Below are 22,838 nucleotides of genomic sequence, written 5' to 3' on the forward strand. Positions count from 1 at the left end.
TTTTTACTCATCAGCAAAGAAATCTCTGCCTTTTCTAGGGTTACCAGGCTGTCCTAGGGCTGACCTTTGGGGGGGGGGGCTGACGTTTGTAAGGCTGTAAAAATATATTTGTTGTGGGGTACAGTAATATCTAATTATGCCGCTGTTAGATTTATCCTTTTATTTTCAAGCATCTTTAGCCACAACATGTTCCTTTTAGGGGTATTATAAATACATTGGTTTTGATAGAATTTCAAATTGCAGTGACCTAGAGAATACTGTCTTTGGTATCCTATTGGTACTTATTGCAAAGCCCAGCTGGTTTGAGTCTGTTGGATGGTCAGTTTTTACTGATGGCACCGAACTGGACAGAATATTTGACAGTCGTCTGTGCAACACTGAGTTTTGATCTCTGTGCATATGATTGCATTTTTAAAAAGCAGTTTTTAAATTCAGCAAAACAAATATTTTAGGCTATATGGTTATTTTTTTGTGGCTGCCACAAACCAGCAACATACTGACTGACTGTACAAGTGACAGCTGAAAAGTCAGCTCAATTTATACATTTGAGCACCACCAGAGGGGTCAAAATACACTACAGGGCAGATTTATCAAGGGTCGAAATTGAAAAAAAAATTTTTTGGTCAAAACTGTCAAATTCGACTAGGGAGTTATTCAAATTAGATTCGAGTTTTTATTAAAAAAATGTTGAATTTGATTTTCGAACTGCAGAATTGCTGTATAAATCAATGGGAGAGGTCCAGGGATCAATTTTGAGTTGTTTGCAACCTGACATTCAAGTTTTTTTTCAAATCGAGTTTTTAAAATTCTAATCAAATTCGATTCGAGTTTTCGAGTCGATTCCATTCATCCGAGTTTAAAAGTTTAAAAAAAATTAGATTTTTTTTTTAATAAATTTCGAAATTCGACCTTTGATAAATGTGCCTTTTAACTGTGGGTGTGAAAATCATTAGCATCTTAGAGGTTAAATGAACAGTTTCCCTTGAAAAGCCCTTTTAATCCTTTAAACCAATTACAAGCTTGTCATTAACTGCCGGTACTAAAACATTTCTTTTACTTTTGTACCTTTTGCATTGCTTATGTTATCTCTGTACAAGCTTTGGCGGGGCTGCTTTAAAAAGGGGGCATTTTCCTATAGTCTATTTTTTTTATCTATCAAAGAAAATGTGAAAAGAGAAGAAAAATAGATCTTTATTTTTCCCAGCCTCTTTGAAAAAAAAGGAAAAGTGAAAAGGAAAAGAAAAAGAAAAATGTATGTTGCTTTTTTTCTTTTCGCAGAAATCATGACGATTACTATTGTGTCAAGAGTATTTTTCTTAAATAAGCTAGTGCTTAAGAATAAAAAAGTACATTTTTTTCCTGCAATAATGTTTTTTTCCTCCTTAAATTTAAAAAAATTGATAAATCCACCTCTATAACAGATGAGAAACAGTGATGAATTTGAACCTTTGTCCTGGTAGCCAGCCACGTGTACCTTAATCATTACAAGTACCTTAAGATTCAACTTAAAAGAATGGATAAATAATATGGAAACCAAATGAATGCCCAATTTTTTGTGCTGTTATTAATTTGTATTAATTTGCATTTGTATCTTATTAGCCACTAGCAGAAATACAGAATATCTGACACTGCTACCAATTAAAGTTCTATTCTGTCTTCTAGTCTAATATTTTTGTAACTGAAGAGAAGCCAGAGTGGTGCTTGTCAGAACAAATGTGGGTTGAAATTAAGGCCCATATGGTGCCCATGTGATACCATTTGTTTTGAGAACAAAATGTACTTGGCATATTATGTAATTATAATTAGTTTGGCTGTTCTTCTGAACATATTATTGTTATGCGGCACAGATTAAAAAGCTTGTATCTTGTAATGCTTTGGAATGTTCATAAGCGTATCAGGAAACATTCAGTAATCCTGCTTTTGGGTAAACCAGCTCGGACATTATGCATTTGCAGTTTCTTTAAAGGTGCAACCCAATTTATTGAAAACCTGACTAAGAAACAGCATTTCTAGTATTATTCTATTTTATGACTTTAAGTTCCCCTTTAAGCAATGGTTCAGCAAGGAATGTCACAGAAATATGAACATCATTATTACAAACAATAATACTAATAAAGCATCTAAAACTGCCTATTCATTACAGCACCACTTTTTTAAGTAACAAAAATGTCACCAAAGCTCCAGAAAACACCCTATTACCTTTAAGTCTAGTTTATTAGCTAACTATTGCCTGACAAGCCCTGGCACAAATAATTAAATAAAATTTAAATAAAAGCGGTGGAAAGCAGATCTGTTTAGATCTGTTTAGAGCAACCCCCCCCTCGTAATTCCATTGACAGGCCCAGTGTCAGCCTGTAAACTGAGGCATACCCCACAGATCGCTGCAACATTTTTGACTATGCCCATTTTGTGGCCACACCTCTTAATTACCATGTTCATTTTACAAAATTTGTCAGGTTATGAAAGTTTGAACACATTTTTGTGGTTTTTATGTGTTGTTACCGTTTTGCTCATGAAGGTGAAGCTGCAAGTCACAGTTTCCCCAAGAGACCTGCTTATCTTAAACAGTCACAATTGTTTCTTTGCTTATCTTAAAAGTACTTTTGTTACAAAAGTATCTACGAGCACCTGCCACATATTGTGGGCTCTCTGCCAAAAGCCAATTACATCTTAGAAACTTATCTTTTTCTGGCTGTTCAGTGCAGGAGATCAAAGAGAAAGTCAGGACATTTCAGTAACAATCCAGGACTGTGGGTTGAGCTGTCAAAATCGGAACTGTCCCGAGAAATACGGGACAGTTGGGAGGTATGTGGCGGGGATATCGGCACTGAATTGCTTACTTAATAAAATTTTTGTTTTTGCACCGATATCAATTCCATATAACTAACTACACATCCCAACCACAGGCTTGTCAATAATGGGGTGTGCATATAAGAGTGGATCTGCTTTCCTCCACCTCTATAAAAACCACCTGCGGAGAAATGGGACAATCTGCAGTGTGTCTTCACAGAGATGGTTTTGGGCTGTGTTTTTTTGCCTGTATGCCATTAGAACTGATAAGTGGCCTTTATTGAAATTATCGCAACAGATGAGATTAGGAAAGTAAAGATGTTAAACCAGTTGGCGGAATAGTGAACAAAATCACCTCCCATTCATGCATCCAAATGTCATTTGCATTTATATAGGTGCCCTAACTTTTGCTTCAGTCCTGCATCAGGAACCCTGGAACTACCATCAACCTGAATGCAGCAGTAATTCCAGGTTTCCCTGGATCAAAGTCACTCCAAAATAATCATATGCTATTGCTGTTTTAATGACAATTCCCTCTCTGGAGATGCTAGCTGTGACTTGCACACAATTTGCAAACAAACTCATTTGCATTGACCCAATTTGTTTGGCTTGAATTATGCTGCAATAGCTGCATAACTGGTAAATATAAATATGGTGATTTGCACACTGCACCGTGTTCCTAAATAACTTTTTATGGATTGCTAGGCAACATGTTTTTCCCATAGGGTTGCGTGTAACCCAGAAATATAGACACTTAGCCTGATATGTAATCCAAGAAACAAAGTATACACCTTTACATAATGTCTTGTAGCATTTGTAGTTTTGTGGCAGAGCTGTAGAATTTATGAACTACTGTGCATAAAGGCTTGAGAGAACATTTAGTAAGACTCAGCTAGAGCTTTTCTTAACCTGAGGTCTGGGACCTGTTTTCTGGATTCTATAGCACAGTCCCCAGCCTGGTATGGAAGCTGCACTGGAGTATTAGGAGTACACATAGGCTGGGGAGAATGCAGGTGCTGCCTTTATTAATAGAGCTGGGAATGGCATGTTTTTGAACTGATCTAGACACTTTCCTATAAAAAAAAAAATATGGACGTGTCAGTATAACTTAGTACCAGGGGCAGCTGGGAAATTGACAAAATGTCTAGCCCCATGTCAGATTTCAAAATTGAATATAAAAAAAATCTGTTTGCTCTTTTGAGAAATGGATTTCAGTGCAGAATTCTGCTGGAGTAGCACTATTAACTGATTCATTTTGAAAAAAAAATTTTCCCATGACAGTATCCCTTTAAACTAAGTTGATCTTGGAAAGTGCAGTGGAAAGTACACATTTGGTTGAAATAGATAAAAATTGCTGTCAACTCTAAATAACCAAACCGCAGAATTTGCTGAAGATGACCATCATTTCAGTTCTGGGCACCTCATGCTAGAAACTGAATTGTTGATGGTTAGGGATGGGGGAATTTGACCCGATTGGGCAAGAAATTCGCTGCCGGTGAAAATTTGCCAACGCTCGTCATTTTCTTTTTTAACGCACATCATTTTTTTCTCCTATTGGAGTCAATGGGCGCCATTTCCGCCATTTTGCCTCAAAACTTTTATTTTACAGTATCATCAGTTTGTTACCCAGTATGCCTAGAATTACCAAAATATGTGGTATTTAGAGAATCATATACAGTAATAAAAATGCATATGCTTATGAATTGTCGTATCATTCGTAAACAGTAAGATCACCCCAGAAAATCACATATTTTTAAATACACATTTGAACTAAATTAGAATATGTCATTTTAAACACAACTTAAAATGCAGCTGTATGTTATGAGTACAAGATATGTATCATTTGAATTAATGCTTGTTTTGTCTGTTTTAAAGGGCCGACACGTAAAATGCCACCCACATCCAGTGTAATGGATTTTTTTCAACTGTTTGTCCCTGACAATGTTATAAAGAACATGGTGACACAAACCAACATGTATGCCAAGAAATACCAAGAAAAGTTTGGAAGTGATGATGCCTGGACGGATGTGACACTGGCAGAAATGAAATATTTTTTTGGCTACATGATATCAACTAGCACTCACCATTGTGAGTCGGTACTCAGCATATGGAGTGGGGGGTTTTACAGTAACAGAAGCATTGCTCTTGCTATGACACAATCAAGGTTTGAAAAGATTCTAAAATATTTCCATATTGTGGCCTTTCGGTCCAGTCAGACAACTCACGGCCTTTACAAAATTCAACCTTTTCTTGACTCTCTCCAGAATTGCTTTGACTCTTGTTTCAAGCCTTCACAAACCCAGGTAAGCTTTCTCTCATCTTCATTAAACAAATGTAAAGCAAGTGAAAATTGCTAGTTTGGACACAAAATTGGGTGCGCATTGATGTTACTCAAAGTGCCAATGCACAGAGGTTTGTGTAAATTGGCTCATGTGACCTAACATGTATGGTTTGTTTGTGTGCACCATGAATCTTAGGATCCAACGGGGTGGACTTTAGTTTTTAAAATGGCAATTTTTTATTTAGGATTACCCAATGGCACATACTATAGGTATGGGACCTATTATGGCACTTGGGGATCTCCGGATAATGGAACTTTCAGTCATTTTGCTCTTCATACCTTAGGGGGCAGATTTATCAAAGGTCGAGTTGAATTTTCAAATGAAAAAAATTTGAATTTTGAGCTATTTTTTGTGTACTTCGACTAGGGAATAGTTCAAATTCGATTCGAATTTGAAAGAAATTCAAAAATTCGAATATCGAAATTTATCATGTACTCTCTATTTAAAAATTCAACTTCTACCATTCACCATCTAAAACCTGACGAAATGCATGGGGGACCTCCTAGAACCTATTTGGAGTCAATTGGTGGAAAAAATCTAAGGTTTTTTCGGGAAAAACTTTGAATCGAATTCGATTGAATGCACTATTCCTTTGATCCGTATGATTCGAATTCGGCCGAATATGGACCTATTCGATAGAAAATGGACCTATTCAACCAAAAAAAACCTTCAACTTAATTTCGGTTGGTCTTTTTGAATTTAAATTTCGCCATTTTTTCAATTTGAAATTTGAGTTTTTAATGCTTGATATTTTTAAAGAGACCTGCATTGTTTTGAGGCATAGTTTTCCTACGGTTTAACGGTTGCTAATTTCTCTCTGTATTGTTGCATCGTATGGTACCTTTGGTGGACACAACCTAGCATGCTCCTGCATTCCTGTTGGAATGCTTTGGGGGGATGCAGAATTGTGGGTAAAAAACTTAATTTGTGACCAAAAATTGTAATGGCACTTATGTTCCTAAATAACCCCCTAGGTCTCAAGCTGACATCTAAGCTCAAATCTCAGTTGCATTCATACCCACCGCATGCAAGCATACAGCAGGCCACAGATTCTAAATACAAATGCTAAGATCTTAAAGCTATTCAGTGTCCCTGTTCTTGGAAAATATTCAAAAGATCACTGAAAATTAATTTCTTAGCTATCATTGAGAAAGTGATGTTGTCAGTATCTAGGTTTTATACTTTTTGGGACCAACATTTGTAAAGTATACCTCCTGCAGCTTTTGCCTTTTTAAGCTTTAGTTTCCTTGATGGGTGAACTTGGGAGACTGATGGATTTTGTATCAGTTGGCTAGTTTAGATACAGTAGAAAAAAAGGAAAATTCCTATCATACTTACCACAATTTGCTTTTCCCAGCTATAATCTAGGACAGCACACATATGGGGTAGTTCCCCACTCACCAGTGGGACAGAAGGATCCACCCCCCCATTTAATTAAAGGATTCCACCTCGTCTCACTTACTGTCTTATATCTAGCCATATTGCTAACCCAACTTTAATCTATGCTGCCATGTATGATAGCGTGGAAAAGAAAATTACGGTAAGTATGATAGGAATTCTCCTTTTTTCTCAGCTATCCCAATGGCAGCACACATATGGATTTATCCTAGAAATAACTCGGGAGGGATACCAATAGCCAAGCACCAACACATATCTCTGATTGAAAAAAACTTCAGTGAAAAGAATAAACATCTTGCAATAGCTCAACACAGAGTCACCAAAAGAAGCTTCAGCCACTGATTTTACATCTAGTTTTTAACGTCTTATGAAAGTTCCCCAAGATGACCAGGATGCTACTGCACAGATCTGGCCCATAAAAACCAGTGCGTCAGCTGCCCATGAAGTAGCTACTGATCTCATTGAATGCGCTTTCAATCCACCAGGTACTGGAATCCCCTTAATACTGTACGCCTTCTCGATGACCACCCATCTAGAGAGAGTGTTGCTGTTTCCACTTGGTGTGCATTTCTAGGCTCTGCTGGGACCACAAATAACTGATTTCTTTTTGAAAAGGTTTGGTCTTTTCCAGATAAACCTTCAGGCATCTTTATTCTGCTGGGGGAAGTATAATTGGCAACGTGATCTGTTGACGAAGTGCCTGCTCTCAATTTCCATACCAGCAGTGCAAGGATACATGCTGGTCCAGTGGGCTGGCGGGGACGCCCACCACGCTCCCTGAGGGGAAGCCCTCCACGAGGTTCCTCTACTAAACTTTCTTCTGGGATGGTAGGCTTTGGACTCACGAAAAAATCTCCTATCCCCAGAACCATGAAAGTCCTTCAATGAAAACTGTCTATTCGAATGTCTCTCCTTCTTCTCCTGTAGCAAAAAGTGCTTTTCCCTGATGAAATCTTCTTTACGGTTTCATCCAGTTTCTCTCCAAAAAGTCTTCCCCCAATATATGGAAAGACATGGAAGTTATTCTTAGAAGAACTGTCTGCCGCCCAGGGTTTTAGCCACAAAGCCCTTCTTGCTTTAACTGACATACCCATCGCTCTTGCCTATAATCACACAGAATCCACTAAAACCTCTGACACAAATTCAGATGCCAATTTTAATTCATCCAATGCTTGAATGATCTTTCTTTCTACACCTTCCTTCAGTGCTTGCTCAATATTTCTTCAGCCAGAATTACATAGCCTTTTGAAGTTGAAGTCAGGCTGTTGTTTCTCCTACTCAATGTAACTGAATTTGTCGCAGAGGGACCTGTATTTTACTAATGAGTGTTTTTCTTAGATTGACCTTGTGTTAGGGACCTGCTATCTGGTTACCTTCCCATTTTTGTGTTATTAGGCATCTGGGGGAAAAGGGAGGGGTGATATCACTCCAACTTGCAGTACAGCAGTAAAGAGTGACTAAAGTTTATCAGAGCACAAGTCACATGACTGGGGGCAGCTGGCAAACTGACAATATGTCTAACCCCGTGTAACATTTCAAAACGAAATATTAAAACATCAGTTTGCTCTTTTGAGACACAGATTTTAGTGCAGAATTCTGCTAGAGCAGCACTATTAACTGATGCATTTTGAAAACAAATGTTTTTTCCCATGACAGTATCCCTTTAAACTAACTGTAGGGCAGTAAGCTAAAGAAATGCAATTCCACAACAGCAGGGGCGCCATCACTAGCTCCTAGCCCTCCTAGCTCATCACTCTGTTGTCGAACTTTGGCCACAACCAAGATGGCCTCCAATGCTTCCTACCATAGGAAAACCGACAGTTGCCCAAAACAAAGACTGCCACAGTGACATCACTGTCCTGCAACCTTCCCTGAACCATGCACACCTAACTGATTCCACAATTGGATTTCCTTGGTCATGACAGCCCTTGGAGAGGCTCCTTCCTGGGGCTTCACAGCAAGAGGGGACAACTAGTTCAGCTGGACCAACCACGGCTCGATAAGGCTTAAAAGAAAAATTATATAATTCCTAAAATGTGTTACCTCTTTTCCTGATCAGCAGAAGGAAAATAAGACCTCGAGTGAGGGGAGGAGGAGTCCTTAAATTAATTAAGCTGTGTGCGTTGGCCTCAAAATTTGTTAGCACAAGTGCATACCTAAGAGGGAACATTGATTGTAAGTACAAGTTGATCCAGGGACTGGTTCGATTGGCAAATATTTCCCCCTCTGAAGCAAATTGGAGAGGCTTCAAAAGTTTTTTTTTTGCCTTCATCTGGATCTAATTGCATTTAGGAAGGTAATATATAAAACTTGATGTTGAATGAATGCTTTTTTTCAACCTAACGTACTATGTAACTAAATGTAAGAAAATGAAGAAGACTGGTTTGTTCTGTTTATGGAATTGCAAAAATTACAAATATTTTTTCGTTCCTAATTAATTGTTTCTATAAATATGTTGCTGGCATAGCTTGCTTGCTTTTTGTCATGCTATTGGCATAGAGTTGCTGGGCACCGCACCATATAGCCCTCCTATTGTACTATGCTGTTACAAGCCCAACTGGGTCCTAAATGAAATAATAATTACATCATAAATAAAGATTTACATTTTCTTCATCAGCATAGATATTAAACCCAATTCTGTGGGAAACATATTAATGTGTCTTATCTGTGGGAAACATATGAATGTATCTTATCTGGTTTAGGTAGTTTTATACTCTTTCTTAATTTATTCCTTAAGATATCTAGTGAATAACCAGTAACTGATCAGTAAACACCTGCCTCTGCTAAAGAAAAGAAGAATGTTCTTGGGAAGATAAAGTGTTTTTCGGTTGTTGAGTGTAGCAATCAATTACATACAGTAAAGTCTGTTATAGTAGCCATATTAGTTTAGTTTTGTACAAATGAAATTGAATAAATGCTTGTGAACATTGCTCAACTTACTTTGAAATCGCACAACTTTTTATGAGCTCACGAGTTCAAAAAAAGAATAAAAAAAAAGCAGCTTAAATGCATGAATTTTGCACCTCTCTATATGAGCCCTTTAACGGATGGCTTTCTCGCTCCATTTGAGTGGTTCTGGGGGCAGTGCAGTCTTTTATTAGGCTGGAATACTGTGCACTTGTACTATAGAAGGATCACACTGCTCCCAGCGTAGCAGATGCAAAGAAGTTTTAGGTCCATTTGTACATTGCAGTGGTGTAATTAATAAACCTTTTTATGTTTGGTTCTTTTCTGATCTACAAAATTCAGCAAACCTTTAACATTTGCACAAATGTGCTCAACAAACCTTTTGAACATGACTGGAGGTTCTGTTTAGCAATTTTAGCTAGTTTACTTTATCCTAAAATCAGAAATGGGTTGTTACATAGTTACAAAATCACACAGTTTTACAAAACGGTAGAATGCCTGGTATTGGGTACTGCCCGATGTGGATACCTTGCTATTTTATTCATGAGAATGTAGAAATAATTCATTCATGATTAAATATCATTCACCAGGTACTACATGAACCTTTAATTGATGAAGACCCTGTGTTCATTGCTACCTGCACGGAACGAGAGCTGCGCAAAAGGAAAAAGAGAAAGTTCAGTGTCTGGGTCAGACAGTGCTCATCTACCGGATTCATTTGCCAGGTACATGTCACATACAGCAGCACAAGAAAATGGTTTCACACTGTGACTTTTACTTTCTGCCCATTTTCCAAGTTGTCCAACACCAGTGAGTTAATTTGACTTCTAGTGAAGGTCCCTTCCAATACAGAGAGTACAATGCTGGAGTACAGGTATGAAATCCATTATCCAGAAACCTATTATCCAGAAAGCTCTGAATTATGGAAAGGCCCATTGACTCCAAATAATCCAATTTTTTTTAAATGATTTCCCTTTTCTCTGTAATACTAAAACAGTACCTTGTACAAGATCCAAGCTAAGATATAATTAATCCTTATTGGTTTATTTAATGTTTACATGATTTCCTAGCAGACTTAGGGACGGGGTGGTGGCACACGTGGCTACTTGGGGAGATTAGTCGCCCAGCGACAAACCACCTCTTCTTTTGGTGACTAATCCCCCCGATATGGCTGCTCTCCAGCTAGAATGTATTCTGGATAACATGTCTCATACCTGTAGCAACATTTTATATTCTGCCCACTTTTATGTCATCCAAAAAAAACAGGCAGTACCAAATCCCTCCTTTCACATGCACAACATGACTAGAATAATCCTAATATAACATCCCTTGTACTCCCTCAAAGTGTTTTGAGTCAGAAAACCTGGTGAGCAAATGTGCAAATCCTGCACTTATAAAGCATATGTAACCTTGCACTCAAGGAGACAAGTAAATCATTTTATCAAAGCCATTCTTATTCACTGAACACTATACATTTTTGCTGCTAAAAACATAAACTTTTGACATCTATGTTGTGTGTAGCACCATGGTCCTAGAGGAACGTTGTTTTCTTTCACTGTGTACTGTACAAACATATATGGAAGAAATGACAATAAACTCACTCTTGACTTGTCTTGAGTAGTGTTCTTTAACTTAACCCACATAGCTTTGCAGACCATGGGAAAGAAAAGATGTCCGCTATTGAAAATGATGTACAGGATATATCTGGTTAGCTTATGTGGAAGTGGCCTTAACTTTTACAAGTAATAATTGTAATTCTGTCTTTGGGTCTGTTTTAAGGTTTACATTCATTTAAAGGAAGGAAGTGCCACAGATGGCCTTGACACATTGAAAAACAAACCACAGCTTCATCGCATGGTGGCCAAAAACTTGTGTCAAAATGCAGCTGGGAAAAACTACATCATTTTCACTGGGCCTAGCATCACAAGCTTCAGTCTGTTTGAAGAGTTTGAAAAGCAAGGTTTGTGCTTAAGAGTTTTATTTATATATATGTTATTTGTTTGTGGTTTAAAGAATAAAAAAGGATTTCATTAGAAGAACATTGAAAAGTGTTTTTTTCTGTTAGTGTTTTATCTAATCTGTAAGAATACAATTATTCCAACTAACATGGTAGTGGCTGGTAAAGCAGACAGAAGCAAGCAGTACTATTATGAAAACACTCAGAATGAAATGTGCTTTCAATTTGCAAAATTTGGATTTATACCTGCTTAGTTGAAAAAACATTGCTTTTGGTTGACTTGGCTCTGAAGCAACAAAGGAGTGGTAGCAACTCAGCCACCGTTAATGGCCCAAGAGCTCACAGAAATGAGTAAGCGCTGAGAGCTTGTGTATTTGTTGTATGACCCTAGGTCAGCATTTTGTCCTGTGTTTCTGTACAATGAGGCATCCTCTGAACACACTGAGCTGTGAAGGTTGGAACTCCAAAGAGAGTTTTAATAATACATTAGACACATTTAATCAAAGTAAATCATCTAAATTACATTTAGATGATTGTTTTATATTTGGACCGTACATTCATTTTAATTTACATAAATATAGATTATAGGGCCAGAAAAAATCTAGTGTGCTTTATTCCAAACAAAAAGTGTGTTGTCACAGACAAGATAGTACCGGAAGCAGTTGCTTTAATAAATTAGTCCGTTATCTCAGCTTTAACACTAAAGATTAAAATAAATTATTTTTATTTTCCCCAAAGTATTCCTCTTTTTATAGCAGTCAAGAAAGCCTTACTAGAAGGCACTAGCAATGCTGGGGCACCAGTAGGTAAAGTGAGTTTTTCTAATAATGCAGATAGAGAAAATTTAAGAGATCCTTGACAGAGAGAGGTTGATGGAGCAGCAAAAAAATGGAAAGTGCTATTACAGACTATGAAGATGATAAAAGGGGAAAAATAAGCCTTGAGAAAAGGCAAGATAATAATATGCAAAACGAAGACTGAACTATGAAAAAACAAATATAGAGGGCTTCATGCAGGAAATATGAGATTAATTCTGTCCAGAGGAGGAAAATGAAAGCTTAATCCATATTCATATTAGAGAATGGATAGTCCATTGTTTCATTTGCTATTTAACTGAACGTTAATGCATTCTCAAATGAAATGAATAAAGCTACATCACATTATTATTATGTTTTTCAGCGAAAAATAATTATTCAGAATCTGTCTTTGAGATTAATTTATTAATAAGCAAAATTTAGACCAAGATCAGATGGATTTCATACTAGATGACGTACATATTAATAACAATTTATAATCTGCAGTGAGTGCTTCCCTCTAAATACAATTACACAAACATCTCTCAATGAATGCCCTTGGATCGGTCAAAACAGGATTATACATGTATGGTATCCGTTCAACGGAAACCCGTTATCCAGAAAGCTCCAAATTACAGAATGGCCTCCCATAGATTCTATTTTATCCAAATAATCCAAATGTTTAAAAATGATTTCCCTTTTCTCTGTGATAATATAACAGTACCTTGTACTTGATCCACATTAAGGTATAATTAATCCTTATTGAAAGTAAAACCAGCCTATTGGGTTTATTTAATGTTTACATGATTTTTTAGTAGACTTAAGGTATGAAGATCCAAATTACAAAAAGATCTGTTATCTGGAAAACCTTAAGCATTCTGGACCCATACCTGTATTTGCCAAAAAAAGAAAATTTTTGAAGCCTTCCTGTTTTATTTGCATTAAAGACCTCACATACCTACCAAAGAGCACACACCTTTGTTCACACCATTGCTTCGTGTGACCTAACATGTTTGGTTTGTTTATGTGCACCGCGAATCGCATGATCCCAGGTGGTGGCCCTTAGTTCTTAAATTTATATTTTTTATTTAGGATTACCCAATGGCACATACTACTAAAAAAGTATATTATTATGAAAATGGTTTATTTACATTCAGTAGGGTTTTACATATGAGCTGTTTTATGCAATATATTTTTAATAGAAAACTTAATTGTTTGGGATTATAGTTTTCCTTTAAAGATGGCAAATAATTTGAGGGACAGTAGGAATCCAATGTTAGTTACGCTGGTAGGCATCCTTTTCCTTATTAGTTAAGGCCAGTATGTCTGTTAATGTCCATAGTGAGAAGTTTAACCCAATACACCCTATTTAAGACTTTTTTTTTTAATACAAATACTGAATCCTTCTTAAAATGAACCACATTGAGTGAGTATAAATACACTTGTCTTCTGTGTTAAATGGTAGAGCCCGTACTAGCATTTGCATTTAAAAAAAGATAAAACATGAACTCAGAAAAATGCTAAGCCTGGCCTCTACACTGCAAAAATACGAGAATTTAAAAAAATCAGGTCAGCCCTCGCTAGCACTATTGAACTTTATAACAACATTTGACAGTTCTTGTTTTTATTTACAATCCATCAATCCACATTGTGTCAGGAAACTGAGGCAGGGGAAGGGAAAAAGCAAGACACATTTCCACAGAAGGCTGTACATCAGGATTCTACATAAACAGCTCATAATAACAGTTGTAAGAAGAGTGGAATTGGTAGTTATAACTATGTGGAGGGGGTATTACTCTCATATTCTCTTGTGATCATGGATCATTAGCTATTTGTAATGAGCAGATTCCCAATGGAAGAAATACCTGCAGTTTGATGCTGTTTGTCTCCCATGGAAGGCTCACTTACTACCAGCTTTTAAGGTTGTTTTTTTGTCATTGTTTGTTTTTTAGAGTGTGGCCTATGGAGGGGTCAGTGGATTGAAATACTGCTGCAACAATAATCATACTCTGAAACTAGGTCACTGAGTTTTAATGTTATGAAGCTTTATAAGCACCTTAAATCTTTTATGTGGTTATAAATATCACATGCATTAACACTTCAGGATATGCTATTCTCATATTTGAAAAGTGCATGGGTAGCTTATAAATTTGCCATGTTTTTTTTCCTAGCCATTTCCTAATGCAAAAACATTTTGGGCAGATTTATCAAAGGTCGAATTTATGTGAATTTTTACTCTAATAAATTCAAATGTATTCAAAACTTGAATGTTATCATATTTATGAAAAAATTCGAACATCTAAAATTAGAACGAATGTTACTGACCTGAAAACTCGAATCGAACTTGAATGAAACACGATTCGAGTTTTTCTACAAAAAAAACTTGAATGTCAAGAAGGCTATGAACATCTTCAAATGGGTCAACGGACCTCTGTCATTGACTTGTAAATGAATTTGGCAGGTTTTAGGTAGTGAATATTCCATGGTTGAGGCTTGATAAATCTCATGTCCAAGTTTAAATTTGAGTTCGTGATTTTAAAGTCGAATTTATGAGTTTTGATACAATTTTTTTCCGAAATTCGAGTACGAATTTACCATTCAAACCTTAATACATCTGTCCCTTTGTGGTAGAATATTGGAACCCTGGAAAGAATTGTTCAGTCAGTAATTATACCTGGACAACAGCAGATTTAAATAACTCCCTGTATTATATTCCTTTAATTTACTTATATGAATATGGGATGGCAAAGGTTTTACATGACTATAGAAAACTGTGGCCATCTCAGACTGTATTTTCCAAAAAGGCTTGAATGAACAGATAGTGTTCAACTGCAATCTGAAAAAAGGCACATGCACCATAAGATTTTAGCAGGGAATACTGACCCCTTTATATTCTTGTGCCTCAAATCCAAGGGGCATATGCTTTTAGGAAAAGTTAAAGGTTTATTAACGATGTAGGGTATTTAGGATCTGGGTCAAAGAACTTTAAAGTTGGGTATTATCTGAATAATTATGGAAGCTTTGACTATGATGTTGGATTTATGCGTACGCTCTGCTGCTTTCAGTGTACATAATTTTGTGCAGGCTGAGACAAGCGGATCTGCTCTGTGCCCCATCTCAATTAATTTGAATTAGATATGCTTTCATACGCTCACAAGTAGCAGAGCAGGGAGCAGAGGTCAGCCCATATATGCAAAAGGAAGTATCTTCTCAAGCAGCAACGGCTCCAATCAATTGGACAGGGGCAGATTCACTTCTATCAGCCTGCAAAAATATGCAGTCTAAGAGCAGTGGAGCCTACATTCTGTTTGCCCATGGCCTAAAGATAAAACTGAGCCATGGGAATTGTATTTTAGTAGCAATAGGGTAGTGGAATATCGTCTCTTAAAATCCTTTCTAGAAAGACTTGAACATTTGCGAACAGTACCAGGACAATAAGTAAGGTCAAAGAATATTAAGATGGAACATTCACCCCGGTTTCTAGTCATTAGTGGGTCATTATTTTTTTTGAACATCAATGCTGTTCCAATATTGTGCTTTAAACTTTGAACTCTGACTGAAATTTGTCGTAGATATAAAACCAGTTTCATATATTTCACAAATACATTGACATAACCAACACTCAATACTGGTCATGCACCCCACAGATATAGAGCTTTTAGCCTGGGAGAATGGTTGTAGACTGGTATGAAAAGGTTTCAATGTGATCTATCACCCTAAGGGGCAAATTCACTAAGCGCGAAGCGCCTAACGCTAGCGTCAATTCGCTAGCGTTGGTCATTTTCGTTACTTCGCAAATTCACTAACGAACGCTGGTGTACATTCGCTAGTGTTACTTCGCACACTTATGCCTGGCGAATTTGCACAACAGACGTAACTACGCAAATTCACTAACGCACGCATTGTACTGAACGCTACCTTTTACGCTAGACTTCCTTTGCCACCTCAGACCAGGCGAAGCGCAATAGAGTACATAGGGATTGCTTCAAAAAAAGTTCAAATTTTTTCTAAGTCCCAAAAAACGCTGGCGTTTTTTCTATATTATGGGTGATAGGCTGAAAAAGATTGAAAATTTTTTTGGGGCTCACATCCTTCCCCCCTACATTTCCTAACTCATGGCAACTTAACTATACAGTGGGCACATGTGTAGGGCAAAATAAAAAATTTATTTGATGTTTTGAAGGTTTCCCAGGCATTTGTAGTGCTGCTACATATTCCTCCATTGAAATTTGAATTTGGCGCCGTATGCAAATTAACCATCGCTAGCGTAACTTCGCTTCGCTTAACGAATCAACGCTAGCGCAACTTCGCAACCTTACGCTACCCCTGAGCGCAACTTCGGATTTTAGTGACTTTGCGGAGCGCTAGCGAAACTACGCCTGGCGAAGTGCGGCGAAGTTACGCCTGGCGCAACTACGAATCTTAGTGAATTTGCCCCTAAATGTGAGCATAAGGACTTGATAGCATCTCCATGGTTTCCTCACATCAGTTAAGGTTCAAGGTGCCCCAGTGGCATAAAAAAGGTTAGTCTCCATAGGGCTGCCTAGTACACCTTTCCTCAGCCGACAGTCAGCAAGAACACTGCTGTTTAGGCCAAGGGCAGATGGAGTGCTGGCTCTGCTGTTTTCAACCTGTGTATTTTTTTTCAGGCTGAGAGAAGTGGATTTGCTCCATTTGCCCTTGGTGTTAGTGTTGTTTTGCATTGGTGATAATTTCCTTTATTCACAATGTACAAAAACTAGAATTAGATGGCAACTCTCTAGTGGTGGTTTTAATAGATACAGGAAAGGCCTCCAAAATGACCTCAGTATTCCATGTCACGCCAAAGCAAAGTGAACCTTTGATTATTATTCTAGCTGTGTGTATTTCTGTAAATGCTTACTACTAAGATGCTGAGGCCTCAGTCTGCCTTCCTGCAGTTACAGGAATGTTAGTTGCATTCTGCATCTCACAGGAACACAAAGAAGCTAGTATGGTCACCCTCACAATCAGAAGTCACCTGTCTGAACTTAACTTCAGAACTACTACTCTTTTTAATTTTTGTAATTTTGTAATTTCTTTTGTACAGGTATTTATTGCTGTGGATTATTAAGCTCTCGTAAAAGTGACTGCACTGGACTTCCTCCATCGATGCTTAGTAACACAGGAGTACCACAATCTCGGGGGCAGTATACTATCAGAGTGAAGGAAAACATGTCCCTTATTTGTTGGTACAACAGAGGATATTTTCGCTTTCTTACCAATGCTTACTCTTCAGTTCAGCAAGGTCAGTGTGAAATGTAAATACAGAGTGGAAAGAACATTCATACATGGATGCAATGTAAATAAATACTGCCAGAAACATATCACATGCTTTTGTATAAACATACAGTGTGTGGTGAAGACTGTACTTATTTCCACATGATTGTTTTCTGAAATGCAAGTCCATGATACAAAAACACAATCACAATGCAGTAGAAATTGAATTTAAAAGGGTGGTTCACCTTAACGTTTAGTACAGGGGTGCCCAAACTTTTTGCAACGAGGGCCAGATTTGGTGAGGGGAAAATGTTTGGGGGCCGACCATTCAGCCTGACATTCTTTGAACCATTAACATTAAATTACAGGAATCGAGTAATCGTAGCAGTAATATTTGGGCACATTAGTGAAATGATCTGCCACTTGGTCTATATTGCTGCCTGTGTGCTGAAGGTGTTAGCAATAGACACGTACTGGAACGTAGTGACGCCATACTTCTTTAGTTTACTGTACTGGCACATCAGTACGTCTATTGACACCTTCAGCCCTAAAGAAGTATGTGAAAACAGCGTGTCTCTAGGTGCCAGTACGTGTCTATTGCTAACACCTTCAGCACACAGGCAGCAGTATAGACCAAGTGGCAGATCATTTCACTAATGTGCCCATATATCACTGCTATGACTACGCAATTCCTGATTGCACTGTGCTGGGGGGCCACATTATTATTAATTTCATGATAGAGGCTAAATTTGAATACGGGCCGCAATTGGCCCCCGGGCCACACTTAGGATGTGCCTGGTTTAGTATGTTCTAGGCTGGCTAATTTTAAGCAACTTTTCAATTAGTCTTCATTTTTTCTTTTTTATAGTTTTTGTGTTAATTGCTTACATTTTCTGACTCTTTCTAGCTTTGAAATGGGGGGGGGTCACTGACACCATCTAAAAAAGAAATGCTCGGTATGGTTACAGATGTTTGTTATTGCTACTTTTTATTACACATCATTCTATTCAGCCCCTCTTCTATTCATAGGGTAATTTGGAGCCTAGCAACCAGACTGCTGAAATTGCAAACTGGAGAGCTGCTGAATAAAAATATAAATAACTCATAAACCACAAATAATAAAAAATGAAAACCAATTGCAAATTGTTTCAGAATATCACTCGCTACATCATACCAAAAATGTATTTTAAAGGTGAACAGTGCCTTTAAAATGGGTATCTGAATGATTCTGGTGGTAGGAAAAATAATACTAATACTATATTTACATATTCAGTAAAGCAATGCTTTTTAATCTGATTAATTGATTACATGGAGACAGCATTGCTATGAGATATGGTTATGTGATGTGGTTTATAATACACCCAGGTTGGCATCTCTATGATTCTGTTTTCTTTACATGGGAAGCAGGCACTGGTCTTGAGCGTGTAGCTAGTCCCTGGAATAAAGCAAGATAGGCTTCTGTACTTTGCCAGAAAGGAAAAATAATTAAATGTATACCTGAAAATAGGTTCCTCTATGCAAGCACAAAAAAGTGTGCAAAGTGAAATGTTTCTAAAACTATACTATTGGAGCTACAGTACATGGTTGATTTTGTAGGATGGTGTGGGAACAACTGGTGATGTATCAGTGGTGTAAAAGGTAGAAAGACAGGGTAGTATTATGGATATAATATATATACATGTATATATTTAATGCACTGAGGGTGAAAACAAGAAATATTTATTGATATGTATTGTAAAGATTAATATGTTTTTGTTTTTTTTACACTATTTATACATTTGCTAAATGGTAGTAAGTTTGCTACTTGTCTAGTAACCCTATAGCAAGCCAGTCTTTGAGTAGCCTTTACTCATCAGCTGTTCATCTGACTTCAAGAACAGCTTCAAGCTGTATCTAAGTTTCTTAGCCTACATGTTTATTTCCTTATCAGGAGTCATCATTAAAAGAAAGAGTGGAGAGATTCCTTGTCCTTTGGCAGTTGAAGCATTTGCCGCTCACCTCAGTTACATCTGTAAATATGATGATAAATACAGCAAGTAAGTTAACAAGATGTTAAAGATGGTTGTAAGAAATGAATGCGCGTACCCCATACCTTGAAAACCTCCTACCTCTGTCCTCATAATACATTAAATAGGCGCATTAACCCAGATGATACACTGACAGGCAGTATCACTACAGACTGTTGGGCAGGCTTCATTGGAATAAATCCTAGACTCCCTCAACTTATGAAGAATAGATCAGATGTTAAAACTTTTAAAGGAATTGTTCTGTATATCAATAAAACTGGGTAAATAGATAGGCTGTGCTAAATAAAACATGTATTCAATATAGTTAGTTAGCCAAAAATGTAATCTATAAAGGTTGGAGTCAGATGTCTAACAGAACAGAACCTCCTGCTTTGCAGCTCTCTTGGTTTCCACTGATTGATCACCAGGCAGTAACCAATCGTTGACTTGATGGGGGCACTTGGGTCATAACCGTTTGCTTTTGCGTTTGCTGAGGATTAATTGCAAACTCAGTTTTGTCCCTTGTGGCTCCCCTTAAAGAAGAATTCAACCCTGTGGGGAAAAATCCCATACCCTCCCCCCAGGAAATCTGCCCCCCAGGGGAAATGCCCCATACTTTATACTTACCCCTTGGCCCAGTTTCTGCCAGCGGAGTTCCACGCATCCATCTTCTGGGTCCTCGGTAAGATGAGTAGGAGATTGACAATCTCTGTCAATTTCGGCGCATGCACAGTTTTTGAAGACCGGCAAACTGCTCCAACTGCGCTTGCGCCAACATACCGATCTCCCAGGCAGCTTACCGAGGACCCGGAAGATGGATGCCGCGAAGTCCGCTGCCAGAATCTGTGACGAGCGGTAAGTAAAAAGTATGGGGCATTTCCCCCAGGGGGGTAGTTAGCCTGGGGGGAGGAGGGAGGGGGGTCTACGTGGGGTGGGGGTACGGGGTTTTATCCCACAGGGTTGAATTCTCCTTTAAAGTAGAAGGAAAGCTACAGAGGCATTTTATTGCCAATAGATTAGCTGCAATAGTGCAAGCTAGAATGCTATATTTATTCTGTAGAATGTTTTACCATACCTGAGTAAAAATCTCTATACGCTCTCTGTCTGTTTAGGATAGCAGCTGCAGTATTAGCTTGGTGTGACATTACTTCCTGCCTGAGTCTCTCCCTGCTCACTTATAGCTCTGGGCTCAGATTACAGCAGAGAAAGGAGGGGGGGGGAGGAGCAAACTGAGCATGATCACACCCAGGGTAAGGAAGTTTAAGCTGAAGGCAGGAAATCTGATACAGAAGCCCATGTGTACACAATAGAAGGAAAGAAATGCAGTTTTTCTTTTGACAGAAGACTCGGAGCAGCACTACTTTGAGGGTTTACTGGTATATTTAGTTGGACCTTTCTGATAAGGCTTATTTTGTTTTAACCTTTTCTTCTCTGACTTACTCAGAGTTAGAGAGCTGAAAAGCAGGAAGTTGTATTCTGTTCTGTTAGACATACACTCACTCCAGACTGTATACATTACATTTTTGCCTAACTAACTATAATTGAAACATTTTTAATTTTGCACAACCATCTATTTACCCAGTTTTTATTTTTACACTGAACTGTTCCTTGATGGTGCTGCTGCTCAGCCTCTAATACTGCTGTAGAACTTCAGACTACCCTTATTTTCTTATGCACAACAGTATGGTAGAGTGCTTCCACCCCTGATCATGTACCCTTTGTGGTACCAGGTGCTACACCGGAGAACCCACTCCTGCCATGTGGGTCATGTAGATACATAGAAGAAATTCCAGTGGCACACTGAATGCTGAAAAAAGTGCTAAGTTTATTCACCCAAATACATACAGACAGCCCTTGTCTGTATGTATTTGGGTGAATAAACTTAACACTTTTTTCAGCATTCAGTGTGCCACTGGAATTTCTTCTATGTACCCTTATTTTCTTGGCGTTTATTGCATGGCACATAGTATCCAACAATCTTTTAAATTATTTCACAGTTAGCCAGGGTCACTGTAGAACATTGCTCAAGCACAGTAACTACATAGATTTATCATGCATCTCTGCATCTTATACCCAAATCTATAGTCAGCCTATTGATTGAACAAACACCAGGTACCACTTTTCTAGTCTAATAAACATTAAAATACGAAGAGAATGATACATACAATAAGGGGTGGGAGGGGGGATCCCTCATGCCTCCCCTCACCTGCGACTCACTATTGATAAATGCAGTGAGTCAGTGAGAGGATCCATAGGTCTATGCACCCCAAGCATAGTACAGAGGCCTGCAAAGTGCCGAAAGCTGCGTCCTGCATTGTAAACAAGTTTTATTGTTTTTAAAAAGTCATTCTTAAAGTGTCATCCTCAAAGTGTCATCCTCAAAAGGTGTATTTTAGTTTCATTTTCTCTTGCCGTACACCCTAATGCCCAATTTCTCTCTCAACAACATCCCTCCCATCTGATGAAGTGCATTTCTGTTGCCCTCTATTCTACAGGCTAGCATGGTGCATAGTTGCACAACATTTCCCATCAACAACAACAATTTATCTGCAATCTTAAAAATGGAAGCCAACACATGTGATAGATAAAATTGTGGCATTCATTAATCCTTTTCCCCTTTTCTGTTGCAGATATTTTATTTCACACAAGCCAAACAAAACTTGGCAGCAGGTGTTCTGGTTTACTATCAGCATTGCTATAAACAATGCCTACATCCTCTATAAAATGTCTGATGCCTACCACGTGAAAAGATACAGTCGGGCTCAGTTTGGGGACAGACTTGTGCGGGAGCTGCTGGGACTGGAGGATACATCGCCATGCCATTGATATCAGTCTACTCTACAGTCTCTTGTTCTCAATATGACGCTGCAAGCTCATGATTGCCATTCAGGGATGTTGGCATCAACTATGCCAGCCTACTACTTATATACATATATATACATATATATATACATATATATATATATATATATATATATATATATATATATATATATATATATATATATATATATATATATATATATATATATAGTGATGTAAACCACTGAATCATTAGGACATGTAACAGATTATTTTAAACACATGATGAGGTTTTAATAGTCATCACTTCACTGAAATTTTTGTTAGAATTTGCAAAACCCATGCATTTTTAAAGGTTTACAAACTAAAATCTAGAAACTGTGGAGTGAAAGTTTGATGCTTGTATGAGGGCAGTTTGCACCAATAAAATTATATATTTTCAGGCAATTCCTTTTCTGTAACTAATGTGCAATATATTCTATCATGTTTTTCTTTTTTATGTCACTGATTTTTTTTGTCAATGTTATTTAAGTCTATTGTGTTTTGATGAATGATAAATACTGTTTAAATGCTGCCGAATTGCAAATAAGAATAATTAGTGAAA

General features: G+C 37.7%; 1 protein-coding gene across 1 annotated transcript in view; it reads left to right on the forward strand.

The window, feature by feature from the left end:
* pgbd5.L (piggyBac transposable element derived 5 L homeolog) overlaps nucleotides 1–22,838 on the forward strand; it is a 28,533-nt gene extending 5,695 nt beyond the window's left edge. The window contains exons 2-7 of the mRNA XM_018263096.2: nucleotides 4,666–5,093; nucleotides 10,028–10,162; nucleotides 11,217–11,397; nucleotides 17,257–17,454; nucleotides 19,357–19,462; nucleotides 22,063–22,838. Of these exons, the coding sequence (XP_018118585.1) occupies nucleotides 4,666–5,093; nucleotides 10,028–10,162; nucleotides 11,217–11,397; nucleotides 17,257–17,454; nucleotides 19,357–19,462; nucleotides 22,063–22,258 (1,244 nt within the window). The 3' untranslated portion in view covers nucleotides 22,259–22,838. The remainder of the gene's footprint in view (nucleotides 1–4,665; nucleotides 5,094–10,027; nucleotides 10,163–11,216; nucleotides 11,398–17,256; nucleotides 17,455–19,356; nucleotides 19,463–22,062) is intronic.

The sequence above is a fragment of the Xenopus laevis genome, chromosome 5L (assembly GCF_017654675.1).
Source record: "Xenopus laevis strain J_2021 chromosome 5L, Xenopus_laevis_v10.1, whole genome shotgun sequence".
NCBI lineage: Eukaryota > Metazoa > Chordata > Amphibia > Anura > Pipidae > Xenopus > Xenopus laevis.